This window comes from Emydura macquarii, unplaced genomic scaffold (assembly GCF_026122565.2).
Source record: "Emydura macquarii macquarii isolate MOO-44397 ecotype Brisbane River unplaced genomic scaffold, CSIRO-AGI_Emac_v2 contig_2768, whole genome shotgun sequence".
In the NCBI taxonomy this organism is placed as follows: Eukaryota; Metazoa; Chordata; order Testudines; family Chelidae; genus Emydura; species Emydura macquarii.
Genome location: NW_027132905.1, coordinates 18,550,827 through 18,563,894, shown reverse-complemented (window position 1 = coordinate 18,563,894; position 13,068 = coordinate 18,550,827). Strand labels below are relative to the sequence as shown.

Below are 13,068 nucleotides of genomic sequence, written 5' to 3'. Positions count from 1 at the left end.
CTCCCTATTCTCCACTTCTCCTTTGATACACTGAGTCTTCTCTTCACTTTTAGTTTCTAATTTTTCACCTTTTAGAAAATATTATAGTTCCCTCTCTCATCCCCTTAAATCCTCTTTCTTCCAGACTTTTTGCTTTTCCGATTTGACCACCCAAATTTGACTTTCAATATTTTTTCCTTCTCTGTTCCCATTTCTTTCCATCTGCCATCCCTTTTGCAATGGGTCCTGCTCACCCTCCCAATGTGGGTGCCTTGAAACAAGAGCTGGTGAGCTCATTATTATTTGTGCTGGGGCAACGCCTAAGGCCCTGAGTCACCATTGGGATACTAAAGTGCTAGGAGCTCTACAGACAGGAAGGCACAATCCCTGTCTCAATGGACTCATAATATTGACTATGAGGGTACCACCGTCTAACTGCAAGTGACTTAAACAGAACCTGAATCCCACCACCTCTCTGCCCTTGTCTCCCCTTAAATTGAACCCCCAGGTCTAGGGCTCCCCAATCTCAGTTTGATGGATGTAACTCTCCACCAATTAACAGCCTCTCCGAGGGCTGAAGGGGAAGGGGAGTCTTCTCTGCGCCAATGGGAACGCACAACTGCCTCATAGGCCGGCCCCTTTGATCTTTAGAGGTATAAAACTCTGCCCCTTCTTCCTCTTCCCCGACCTCTGAATGAATGAAGTCTCTACTGGCCAATGAAAAGTTTCCGCTCGGCTTGATGGACTTTTCCAGTCTCCAATAGGAGCTTAGAATCGCGCCGCAGCCTCCAATCAAATATCAATGATGAGCGCAGTGGGCGGGCTCTCCCTCCCAGGCGGGCGGAGAAGGCCGCGGTTATCGATCCCGCTGCTGGAGGGAGGCGGCGGCGAAGCAGCAGAGAAAATGGCGGCCATGGCTGCGGAGGCGGCGGCGACTGCAGCAGTGCCGGGCGACGGGGGAGCCGGTGAGGCCGAGCCCGAGATGGAGCCCATCCCAGGTAGCGAGGCCGGCGCAGACCCCCTCCCCGCTGTCAGCGAGGCCGTGGAGTCGGCGGTGCCTGATGGGGACGAGGCCGACGGGGGAAAGCCCGCTCCGGGGGAGGCCGAGGAGCCGCCGCCCGTGGAGCTCGCCCGGAGCCCGGCTAGGACCCAGGAGCCGGAAGCTGAAAGGACGGAGCCGGAGGAACGGGAGCTGGGTTCACCCCAGGCCGAGCCCAGAAGAGCGCCCAGCCCGGAGCCCGAGGAGGCGCCGCCGCAGCCCTGCCCGCCGCCCGCTGGGCACCCTGAACTTCCCGAGGAGGAGCCGCAGCCCTGCCCGCCGGCTGCTGGGGGCCCCGCGGAGCCGGAGCCCGGGGAGGAGCCGTGCCGGCCGGAGGAGGAGGAGCCGGATGCTGCTGATGCTGCCGCTGTAAAGCCGGAGTCCCCGGCCGCCGGCTCCCCGTCCCCGGTGGCCCCGGCCGGGGGGGAGGCGGAGGCTTCGCTGCTGCCTGGCTCGGAGGTGCGGGTCACCCTGGATCACATCATCGAGGACGCGCTGGTGGTGTCGTTCCGGCTGGGGGAGAAGCTCTTCTCCGGGGTCCTCATGGACCTCTCCAAAAGGTGAGATGCCGCTGGGGAGCCAGCCCGAGCCCCGCCCGGCCGGGAGAACAGCTTCTCCCGGCCGGGGAAACCAGCTCTTCGGGGGGATCCCCGAGGGACTCCCTGACCCCGAGGCCCTCAGGGACTTCCGCAGAGGGTGAGAGCGGGACCCGGGCTCCGCACCTCTGCGCCAGCCGCCTCCTTCCCTCCCCGCTGAGAGATGGAGTTTAGGGGACCTAGGGGCTCTGCACAGAAGTAGCCCTTGGCTCGCCATCCTTCCTGCAGCCGGAGGCAGGGTGCTTGGAGCCGTTTTACCCCTTCAGCTCTGTCTCGCTGTGTGAGGGAGGAGGAACTGGCCCCGTGTTAATTACTCTTTAGCTAAAGAACCCGGCCCTTATCGCAGGCCGAGCCCCAGGCCGGGCCTTGGTGGGCAGGAACGGTGCCCCCACCGCCTCGTTGCATTGAGACAATGCCTAACACCTCCGCCGACCGCCAGTTCCGATGCGATGTAGCCTCTGCTGCTGCCACGCACGCTGTCTGGTCCTCTGGCCTTACTACTGGGTTAAAGGTAAGGGAGAGGCCCTTTCCTTTTTAGTAATAAGAATGGGATGAAATCTGGTCACTGACCAACAACTGTTCCCGGTTTTGTGCTGCCTTTTTAAATTAAAAAAAAAAAAGTTGTTGCCTAGTAGGAATTGGAAAATGAGGCAGGAAGAAGGAAGAGCACATGGTCGTTTCTCTCTAACTCAGGATTCATTTTGGGCCTTCTGAATCCCATCCTGCTGGTAACAGTCATGAGTTTGAACTGAGGAGAATTAGCTTGAGCTTTCCCAAATCATAGAGGTGTTCAGATCCAGAGTTCTGTTTTGGGTATTCATCTCTAACGCACAACTTGCATTGTCCGATTCGCTTTATATTATCCTATAAAAGCACACTGTCACCTTTTGGATTACAGCAGTCTTCAAATTGAAGATTATTGGAGCCCTGAAAGGTTTACTAGTATGATTGCTCCTTGTATATAGAGAGAGGCTTAGTGTTTCCTATGAACCAAACTTTCCCTTCTAAGGGACCAGTGTCCACCTTGTAAGTCTGGGCCTGAAGAGACAGTTTTGTTAATTCAAGTCCAGCATTTTGGAATTTTTGGGGAAGCTTGCCCAACTTGACGGGAGTAAAAATTGTTCATAAAATTCTAAGAAAAGTATTTAAAGCTATAACAATCTTCTTCCCTTCTTCAGTATTTGTAGTCTAAATACTTCAGCATTAAGCAAGTACAGAACAAAGTAAAACTGACTGGGCTGTTGTCCTAGCATGTGCTAAATGAAGTGCAAAAGTAAACAACATAAGAACATTTGCAATTCTGTTTTCAAAGGTTTAACCTCTAGTAATCTAAGATAGTGGTCATGACATAGGTAGATAATTTCTTAACATTAATACAAGTTCTCTATTTTTATGCTGTTCTCAGTGTTTCCTTTAGACAGGGGGCCAATGGCTTCATGCATTCATGCTCTGGGCCCAGCTTGTCTTTTGGGGCCGATGTTTAGAGAGGTTTTCGGCTTCTTCTAAGTTCCATGAACCAGTTAGAAGCATCTTAAAAAAGATGGAAGCTAATTCTACAACTCACAACTTAATCTTCTATGGTTTGAAAAGTCTAAAGGCACCTTCACATTTTATTAAGTTGATTTGAGGCTGATCTGTAAGCCTGTAACTTTCTAGTGTGAAATATTGAAACACAGGTGATGGGCACATTCAGTTATACATCTAATTAACTTATTTTTTAATTCTGTTTTTTTGTAGATCTGAAGTCCAGACCCTCAGAATTGCTGGCTCTCACTCTGTTCAGTCACTTGCACTATGTGGGTGTCAAAGCATTTGCCATTAAATGACTCTGGATCCTGTACGTATGAGTAAGGAAAATCTGATTTCTTCCCCCTCCTGCAAAACAAAAAAATTACTTGCGCCTTATTAAACACTTACATTTTACCCAGTGCATCCCCTGAGATGTAAATGCCTGGGGTTTCCTTGTACAAAAATTGTCTCATCACTGAGGATCCTCCAACATGTGGATTTCCAATATCCCTTTGAGGCACAGAGCCATCTGCATAGAAGCACAGTGGCTCCATATGGATGAGGAGGTGCTCCTTGATTCCTTAGTAGTGTGGCTTCAGTGGATCCATGCTTCCAGGATTACCCCAAAAACTTTGTTAAAGGTAGGGGGAAGCATTCCTCATCACAGAGGGGCTTTATGGAAAAGGTAGTACAGCTAAAGGTTGTATTACTTCTTCTAATGGGTTGATGAGGAGATATGTCTTCTGGGTCTGCCCCTCTGTGCATCCAGGACTTCATGGATGGGCTCTCCTGCGTGTGGATGTGGGAGATACAGTTCAGACTCCTAAAACCAAAACTTGGGAGTGGCTAGGAGTGAGAATTGGGCTTCCTTACGTACAGGCTTTGCAATATCTTGCTAGTGAATGTGAGCTGGGCAAGTGAGGGTCTGGACTCAAATCACCAAAAGAAGAATAAAGTAGTAAGTTAACTTTAGAAATCTGCTAGGCACTTTTTACCTATAGAACACTTAACTTGTAAACACATTTTTTTAGATAAACTCAGCTTCTGCTATTTTTGTCTTGCTGCATCAGCATATCTAGATTTTTATGCTTTGGTGGCCTGTTACTGCCTAAGGGCATTGCTGTCAATATCAGAAAATTATGATGTAATTGATGGTATCTACATTTACATTTTGAGATGTATAATTCCTTGTAGCAGGACTTGTTAAAACATCAGTTAGTTTTGACTAACCTTAATTTGCTTCTGGAAATCTCTATTGAATGTTGCAGCTTTTTACAGGCCTTCTAAGAATCACTACACTGGGGGAAAACCAAAACAAAAGCCCCACAAGTTCTAACATGGGTTCACTTGAAATGGTGGAAATCCTAATAGAGAAAAAGTCTGGCCTTTGAAGCTTTGCTCCCACTAGTTCATCTGAATTTGGGAATTTTTCTAAAGTTCCCCAGTGCAGACATGGCCATCACCATCTGGTACGCCTAGAGATCTTAAAATTAGCAATTCCTATGAAATTCAAGTACATTTTTGTAAAGATAGAAAAAGCCAATCTAGTCAATTTTTCTTTTTTTTTTTTTTTTTAATATGGTGACCAACATTTTCAGTTACAGGTGCTATCTCACCTTACCCACAATGAACTATGGGTTGGGGGAATCAGCTTATAGAATCGTAGGACTGGAAGGGATCTCGTCAGGTCACCTAGTCCAGTCCCCTGGATGCTCTGCGGAGTGGGGATTAATAGCACTTGCATTCTTAATGGAATGGAAATGAGATTGCTGTTTGCCTCATTATCATATGGCAATGAATTTGAAGGTTAACTTGTATGTAAAAATATGTATTTCCTGCAGGCAGGTTTATTGCCCCTCTAAATTTTACTCTATTGTGGGATGAAAGCACTGCCAAAATGCCTTTAACCACTTTTGTTGTTCTCTGAACTTCTTCTGTTTCCGCTGCTGAAATGAAATGCTAGCCTTTGTATTTATTCCAGTAGAGTTTTAAACAAGGTCAACAGTGCACTTGTAAAAGGAACATTGTCAATTACATTTTTTTAATTGACAAACATCAACACTCTGTTGGTGTACCCTATAAATAGTATGTCCTATTTAAGTATTTATGGCCCTCATTGCTGTAGTTCAAGTGCCCTAATCACTAGTGAATTTTATCAACATAATGTCCCTGTGAGGTGAGGATATATTATACCCACTTTTACAAATGGGGATCTGAGGCACAAAGTAATTTGGCAGCTTCATCATGGTCACATAGTAGGTCAGAAGCTGATCTGGGTATTCAGCTTGGGTCTCCTGGGTCCCAGTCCAATTCCCTAGATCATTCCAGTTGAATATTCTTCATACCCAAAAGGACCTAGTTCTTATATTTTATTACAGGGAGTTTTATTGATGTTCTAAAAGGTCTTTTGGGAAATTCAAGAAGAAGCATCACTGAGCCCCCTCTCCTCCTGCTTACACTCCTGCCTGCTGCTGATTTTAATTCCAGTAGTGCTGCTGCCATTACCTTTAAGCTATCATTTGCATAGGTTGGGGAAGGTCATGCATGAGAGCGCCTCCTGGTGCATAAGTGGTGGTATCATCCTAGTGGATAAGATGGGCAGTGCACCTGACTATCAAAATAGAAACTGATTATGGACACGGTGAACTTGAATAGAAATGTTTTCGCTAACATTTTAATTATAGTAATATCAATTGCCATCTAGGCTTTTTTTAAATTAATGTATTTCTAAGAATGCAATGCATCCTGAGTGTCTTATGATACTGCGTGCAGCTGTATTAGTATGTGATAGATACATTAATGCCACCTGCTGGCTCAGAATTGCCGCATGGCTCACTCCGCATCTGGGGGAACCAGACATTAGGAAGTATAGCACTTCCAAATTTTAACAGGTGGTGGGTGCGTAAGTGCTTTTTCTCCTGCTGGAACACTATTGCAGAATTAAAAACTACATTGGGCTGGGTCTTAAAACCTAATCCTTCATCACTGACCCCGCCCCGCCAAAAGTCTTAACTTGTCCCTCATGTCTAATTTTTTTAGGTTCTATTTTCTCATGAACAATCACAGATAGATAGAATTCTTAGTATTTATGTTAGTAAGCCAAGCTTTTGTTTCTAGCCCTGGTATATGATGATGTACTGAAGCTTAAAAATCACAATTTTGATGTAGTTCCCCCTTCCCCCCCCCCCCTTTTTTTTTTTTAAATTTTATCATGGCAGCTCTGGAGAAAGCAACCATGGAAGCTAGAAACCAGTCTTCTGCCATTTGAAAGCTTTAGATACCAGAATTTAGAAGAGAGAGCATTAATCTCTACTAGTCTGAGATATTGACTGACAAAGTTATGTCAAATGGTTATTGGTTAGGAACAAGATGGTAATTGGAATGATTTTAAAGCAGAGTTATAATGTAATTTATCCAGTTAACTGAACTTCATAAATCTTTAATTATTTTTGTAATATTACTAATAATTGTTGCTTTGTTATGGTGTTCTCTTCCAATGATATCTCAGAAGTGCTTATGCTGCTCCTACTCACATAGAAGAACTTTGAATCTAAAGGTTGTGGTAATAATGTAGGCAGGCTGTCTTTAGAGAGATTTTTTACCTAACTGTCCCTGAAGGCATCTTCTCCATTCAGCTTCTTTAAACCAATGTATATCCTTTTGAAAAATACTACAACAACAAATTGTCCAAATCTCATGTTGTCATGAAGAACTGCTTAAATTTTGATGTGGGAAGGAATTACTGTGCAGGTTGATACTACCTTATTGAATCTTATTGAACTATTTAAGTTTAACAAAGTTAATATTCAGTCTCAAAAATTGGAGGGGGAGAAGATCTGCACATCTTTTGACTCTCTAGTACTGTTTCTCTTCCCTTCCCTGCCTGATCTGTAAAATGTTACTTAGGCTATGGCTACACTACCTCTTAAGTGTACACAAGTTATGTCGCTCAGAGGTGTGAATTAGCCACCCCCTTGAGTGACATAACTTATGCTGATTTAATGCCATCCAAACCCCCGGCACTTATGTCTGCAGGAGAGCGTTTCCCACCAACATAGCTACCGCCAGTCATGGGGACTGGAGTAATTAAGCTGACTGGAGAGCTCTCTCTTGTCAGTTCAGAGCAGCTATCCAGAGAGCTTACAGTGGTACAACTGCAAGCTCACTAGTGTAGCCATAGCTTAAGGTTCACAATCTCTCTCTGGGGACTTAAAAGTATGGAAACACCCAGTTGTTCTCTGGAGTCAGGCCGCTGGGTGCTACTGTAATGCAGGGCTTGACGAATTTGCATCATAGCTAGGAGCCGGACAACGTGGGCCCAGCGGTGTCCAGAGCACAGCAGCTGCTCTCCACTCTCGGCCCCGCCACATGGATGCAGTGGCACCCTGGCTGGAGCGTGGGGGCTGCTCTCCCCTACTGGCCCCGCCCCTTCCCCCTGACCCTCTCCCACAATGTAGGCCCAGTGGCGGGGCGCTGTGGCTGGAGCGTGGCAGCTGCAGCACTCTGGCCCCGCCCTGCTCCTCTCCCACAATGTGGGCCCAGCAGCAGGGCACTGTGGCTGAAGCGCGGCAGCCGCTGTGCTCCCTTCCAGCCCTGTTGCCACATGGACACAGTGGCGCCCTGGCCGGAGCGTGGCAGCCACTCCCCCCGGGACCCAGTCTTTCACTGGGAGAAATACTAGGCACCAGAATTAAATTGCTAGGTGCCATGGCGACCTGGCACCTGGGCTTTGTCAAGCCCTGCTGTAATGCAAATAATTAAAAAGAATTATGGAAGTATCAGTTGTGATTGGATTGAGTTTTTCAGTTAAAAAAGACATTCTCTAGCCTAAGGTATGAAAATTACAGCACATCCTCACCAAAATTCTAGCACTTCCTCCAAGTATAGAGCAATATTTTTGGAAATTTAAATAAATCCATTTATCAAGATAAAATTAATTTTAAAATGAGTCTCCTAAGATATGTATTCTGTCAGACCTCTTTATTGTTCTTATTGACAAGTTAATTTTAATAATTGAATAAATGCAGACTCTTCAAGCTTCCCATACAGTAAAAACTCACTAGAATCTTGTACATACACTGCATTTGAAAAAGGGTGTTCCTTTTTCCTCTTCATAAGAGAGAGGCTGAATTTAAGTTTTGCTGGGATAGCTATACAAAATAAAGCAAAATGAACTTTATATCTAGGCACTAGGGCTTTAGCTGGTTTAGAAACAAATCACATCACTAACGGACACTCCTGTGCTGACAAAATTTTCTGATGTAGACTTGGCCTAATCTACAGAGAACCCCACAAAGACTGCTATCTTCTCTTGTTTGTTGGACTGAGGACACAGGCCGCCCTTAGTAAATATGGCCAATGCAAACATCTTCTTCTTATAGTATTCTTCTGCTTTCTGACAGCATAGGATGCCACCATGGTTCCTGAGGGTAATTTGGCTTCACTTTCCTTGAGGGAATGTGGGGACAGGAGGGTGGAGGGGAAAGTTGGGTGTACAACCTGGTATGTTCCGACTGCTTTATGCCATTCTGGAGCACAAATAAATATGGTGCTAAAAGTTCAAATGGAAAGACTTCAGTTGACATTAATCTTCATATCATTAGAAATACTGCATGGTAGCGTTTTCTGCGTTTCTGATTTAGTGTTGGATATTTTAACTAAAAAGGGAAATTCTCAGACAAATTACACTGTGGTGAAGTGAAGGTTGAGCATATACACCAGTGATTCTTTATTGGTAGAATGGCTGTAATCAGTGCAATGTGTTTGAACTTTTGAACTGAAGAATGTCTACTAAAAGGTTTTGTTAAATCTGCAACCCCAGTTTAAAAACGGCCTGAGTTTATTGGTGTGAAGGTTGTTTATATCAGTCCAGAGTTCCTAGCACTGTCTCATGACAGAACATAATGGCTGTATTTAGTATCCAGGCTAAAGTTTTAAAATAAAAACCAGTTTCAAAATTGGCATGTATTTTTTACCCTGGTGTAATCTGTTATCCAGACCTGCTGATGTGTAGATGAAGCTGCAGAAAACTTTACATGGAGCTTCCTTCAAATTCTTCTAGAAGGAGATGGGAGGGGCTACGATCCCACTGCTATGGAAGAATCAGGTTTGGACCAACCCCGCACATAGACCCTTCAGACTTTTCTGGATGTGGCTGAGAGTGTCTATACTGGCTGATTGCGGTTTCATGAAACCGTAGTTGGCGGCTGCCCATGGGGTTCCCCTATTTCAAAGAGGGGTTTCTAGCTTCAGGGTTGCACTCTTAAGTAATAAAACTTCTAGCTGTGGTTAAATCAGTATTTTCTATTGATTGGTCAGTGAGCTTTCTTGCCTGTCACTTTGTTTTCAGCAGCAGACCCACAGGATCTTCTGTGGGTGGGAATGATGCAGTGAAAGAAACTGACTTCTCTGTACTTAAGGGGAGCTACGAGCATGCAGCTGCAAGTGGAACAGTGTTTTCTCGAATTCAGTGTGCTCTGTGAAGCCTAGTCTGGACCTTCAAAAAAAATCCTGTTGGATATTGATTCAGGTTCTCTGACGGTGTAACTGTCAATCCCTGATGTAACTTCATTAAAACACTCAAGTCTATATTTAACTGTGAAATCTTCTGACATCAGTTTGAAGATGTTTACATGCTCAGAAGTTATACCCAATAAAGACTTGTTGTAATTGTCATTTACATGTTAATGGAATATATTATCCCATAAGTATTCTGTTTACATGTAGAGTTAATCAGTCCAATATTGGCTACATTGGACATGCATCATATTACTACTAGCAGATCTAATAAGCAATGTCTGGGATGGTAAAAGGCATTGGCCATTCACTATTTCTTGTTTCTACAGAGATGGAGATAACTCCAAGTGCGGGTGCAAGCCATGGTTCTGGAGTTTTGACCAAACAAAATATTGTATTTTCTGAACTGTGAACTCTTGTGCCATGTTACTCTGGATGGAAATAAACTACTGAGAAAATAGTTCAGCTCCTGTGAATACCTATTCAGTAAGCCGTTCTGGTGGATACTTAGCCTATATTTAGGTAGACACTTAAATTCTACACTAAACAGAATAATAGTGAAATATTTGTGGTATGTTCTGAATACCTCTGTTCAGGGTAGTATGTGTGGTGTTAAATAGCTTACATAATATATAACACATATAGCCATTGTGGAATACTGATGTGCATAAACAGTCAAATTGGAGCTTTATTATTTAAACTCTGTAATTCCTTCAAATTCTGAGTAAAATATTTCAATTAATGAGGTAGATGATGCATGAAATAGTCAAAGATGCTTAGAATAAAATGGTGCTAAATACTTTATCAAGCAGCCAATATGCTACACAATGTTTGAACCTTAAACCAAATGATTCCTGTCTTGGCTTTACAGAATACATATAAGGAATACTGTCCTTGGTATGAACAAAAAACCATAAATGAGCATTTTAATTTATGATTAAAAGGCATTTTAGGTTGATTTGGTGATAACACATCCGAGATGAGTAGACTCCTCTTGTAAATTATGAATTAAATCATATCTGATTCTTTCCTGAAATTTCAGTTTCCTGTGCTGATTTTGATTAGTGATCATGCATTCTCATAAGAGTTATTATGCCAAGTCAACATGAAATCATAAGTCTTTTCAAGAGACTGAAGAACATGGCTCTCATTCAGTCATTAGATTTAGAACTGGCCTAGTTGGCTTTTCTCTGCAGGCTTTTTTTCTTCCATTCTCCTTTTTCCTCCCCTACCCCCCAAATGTAGTTTGCAAGTGGAGGAAGAGTTCACTTAAGTCCTACCCATTCAAGTAAACCTCCTTTCCATTGTGTGTTTAAATGCTTGTGTGTATATGTTAGGCTAAAGAACACTACAAATAACTCCTAAATAGGTTCATAATCATAGAGCTTTTATAACCTGTATTAACCCACACTTCCTTGCTTTATGCTGACTTGATTCACATACAGGCAAAGGCTCAAATATTTAACATACTGGTGGTCGCTCACTCCAGCAAAACTTAAATTCATCCTCTTTTATGAAGAGGAAAAATTAACATAATTACAGAGGACCACACAATTAGCTCTATATGTTCATTGACTTTCACAGCTCACAAGACTTCTTAAAAAACAAAACAAAACAAAAAAAACCTTAGGAAGTACTTTACCAGTGATAACTTCAAAAAACTTGGCAATGTCAGAAATGGTCTTCATTTTTAAAAGTAAGGCAGATTATGTTCCAATAAGTTTCTTTATTTTGGTACAGGTAACCTGGGCTGTGCCCTGCTTCTGTTTCTTCATCTCTGAATCATGTTTCTTCACCCTTCTCTGGGGTAGTTAAATCTCTCAATTTATCCTGTTTTTAACACTTCTAGCCATCTCTCCATACCCTCAGCCCATAAAATCCCTACTAGTTCACCTAGTTCATCATCTCTGAGACTGAAATGACTTCTGACTGATATATCAAACTCCTTAAACATGGCAGCACATTACTATAAAATATTAATAGGAATAGTAAAGTCTGCCATCAGCTATACATTGGTTAAGGGACAGATCATGGTTCCTACTATGTCACAAAGCCTCAGTAAAGCCAGGTTAATCAGTCCTCTCAGGGGAATCCCTTGATAGGTGGCATGAACTGGCATAGCATTTTCTGTATCAATCCCTTCCTGATATAGGTGGCTTTTTGGCAGAGAAGGGCCTGGAACACATCTTGAAGGCCCATAGGCCTTATGTTTTAGAACAGTTTTGGATCTGCTCTGAATTATATTAGGCCTAGATTAGTACCTGGTTTAAATATTCTTAAACTACCTTTTGCCCTCCCTCCTCCCCCCTTCTCAAGTCCTGTGCCAAGCACAGCTCAGTTACATAAGAAGCTCTAGCACAAGATGTATCCAGCTCTGTAGATGAGGACCTAGGGAGTAATTGCAGATTATAGATTATCAGTCATTTTGATATAATTACATTGATTGCATTGTCAATTATAGCACGAAGAATAAATTTTATTTTTGTATTTAGCAGATCATAGAAACTGGTGGTAACTTTGACGGATGGCATTTTGTTTAGTAGAAAGCAATATTGTACCTGAGACAGGTTCTTTTTTGTATGGAATGCTCTTGCTTAGCTTTTCCATTGTATTTGCATATGAGTATAAACTAAAGATATCACTTGCAGTATTTGCTACTCTACATTTATTACAAACTGGCTAGGGAGCTACATCACTGAAGTTGTTCAGGGCCAAACCCTGGCTCCGTTGAACGCTTTGTACTAGAAGTGTGGAATCTTCAATGGTATTGTCTTATGCCTTCCTTGAAAACATTGGGAGAAATGTTGACTAATGTTAAAATACTGTAAACTAGTTCTGACAGTAGAAAGTTACAGCATACTAAGCAATACAGTTGCTGGTACATCGGTTATAAGCACTGCATTTTATAATGAAGAACCACAGCTTTCAAGTGAGTTAATACAATGGGCTCTTAAGTTGACATGTACCTTTATTTAAAACACTTCTCCAGAACTGTCCTATGGGTCCTGAGCGTCACTGGCCTTTAAGTTTCACAGAATTTTAATAGAGGGAAGAGGATAGGATTTGTGAAGTAGGAACAGTGAGCATCATGATTACTTGTTTTTGCATCATCCACAGATGACTAGGTAATATGTGATCTTAAGACAAACCAAAAAAGCACCATCCCTATTTTGAAGAGCTTATACTTTACAAAGGCATTTTAAAATAATTGTTTCTGGGTGCTAGATGGATACTATAGCAAATAGAATACTTCCCTATAAGCACTTGGTGACCAAAATAAGATGGGTTACTGAGTGTGAAGCTGACCCTAAATTGAGGCTTCTTATTTTGACCGTCTTTCAACAAGATCAAACCAGTGTGATTGAAATCGGTAGGTGAGGTTTTTTTATTTGTTACAAACTGTCTAAGTTTGAGCCGTATCTTTCAACT

At 43.0% G+C, this 13,068-nt stretch overlaps 1 protein-coding gene across 2 annotated transcripts in view; it reads left to right on the top strand.

Annotated features, from left to right (window-relative positions):
* Positions 1-688: 688 nt before the first annotated feature.
* The window catches only part of PWWP2A (PWWP domain containing 2A), a 37,615-nt gene continuing 25,235 nt past the window's right edge, over positions 689-13,068 (top strand). For both annotated transcript variants that reach the window (XM_067566568.1, XM_067566567.1), the window contains exon 1: positions 689-1,578. In XM_067566568.1, coding sequence (XP_067422669.1) covers positions 782-1,578 — 797 coding nt within the window. In that variant the 5' untranslated portion in view covers positions 689-781. The remainder of the gene's footprint in view (positions 1,579-13,068) is intronic.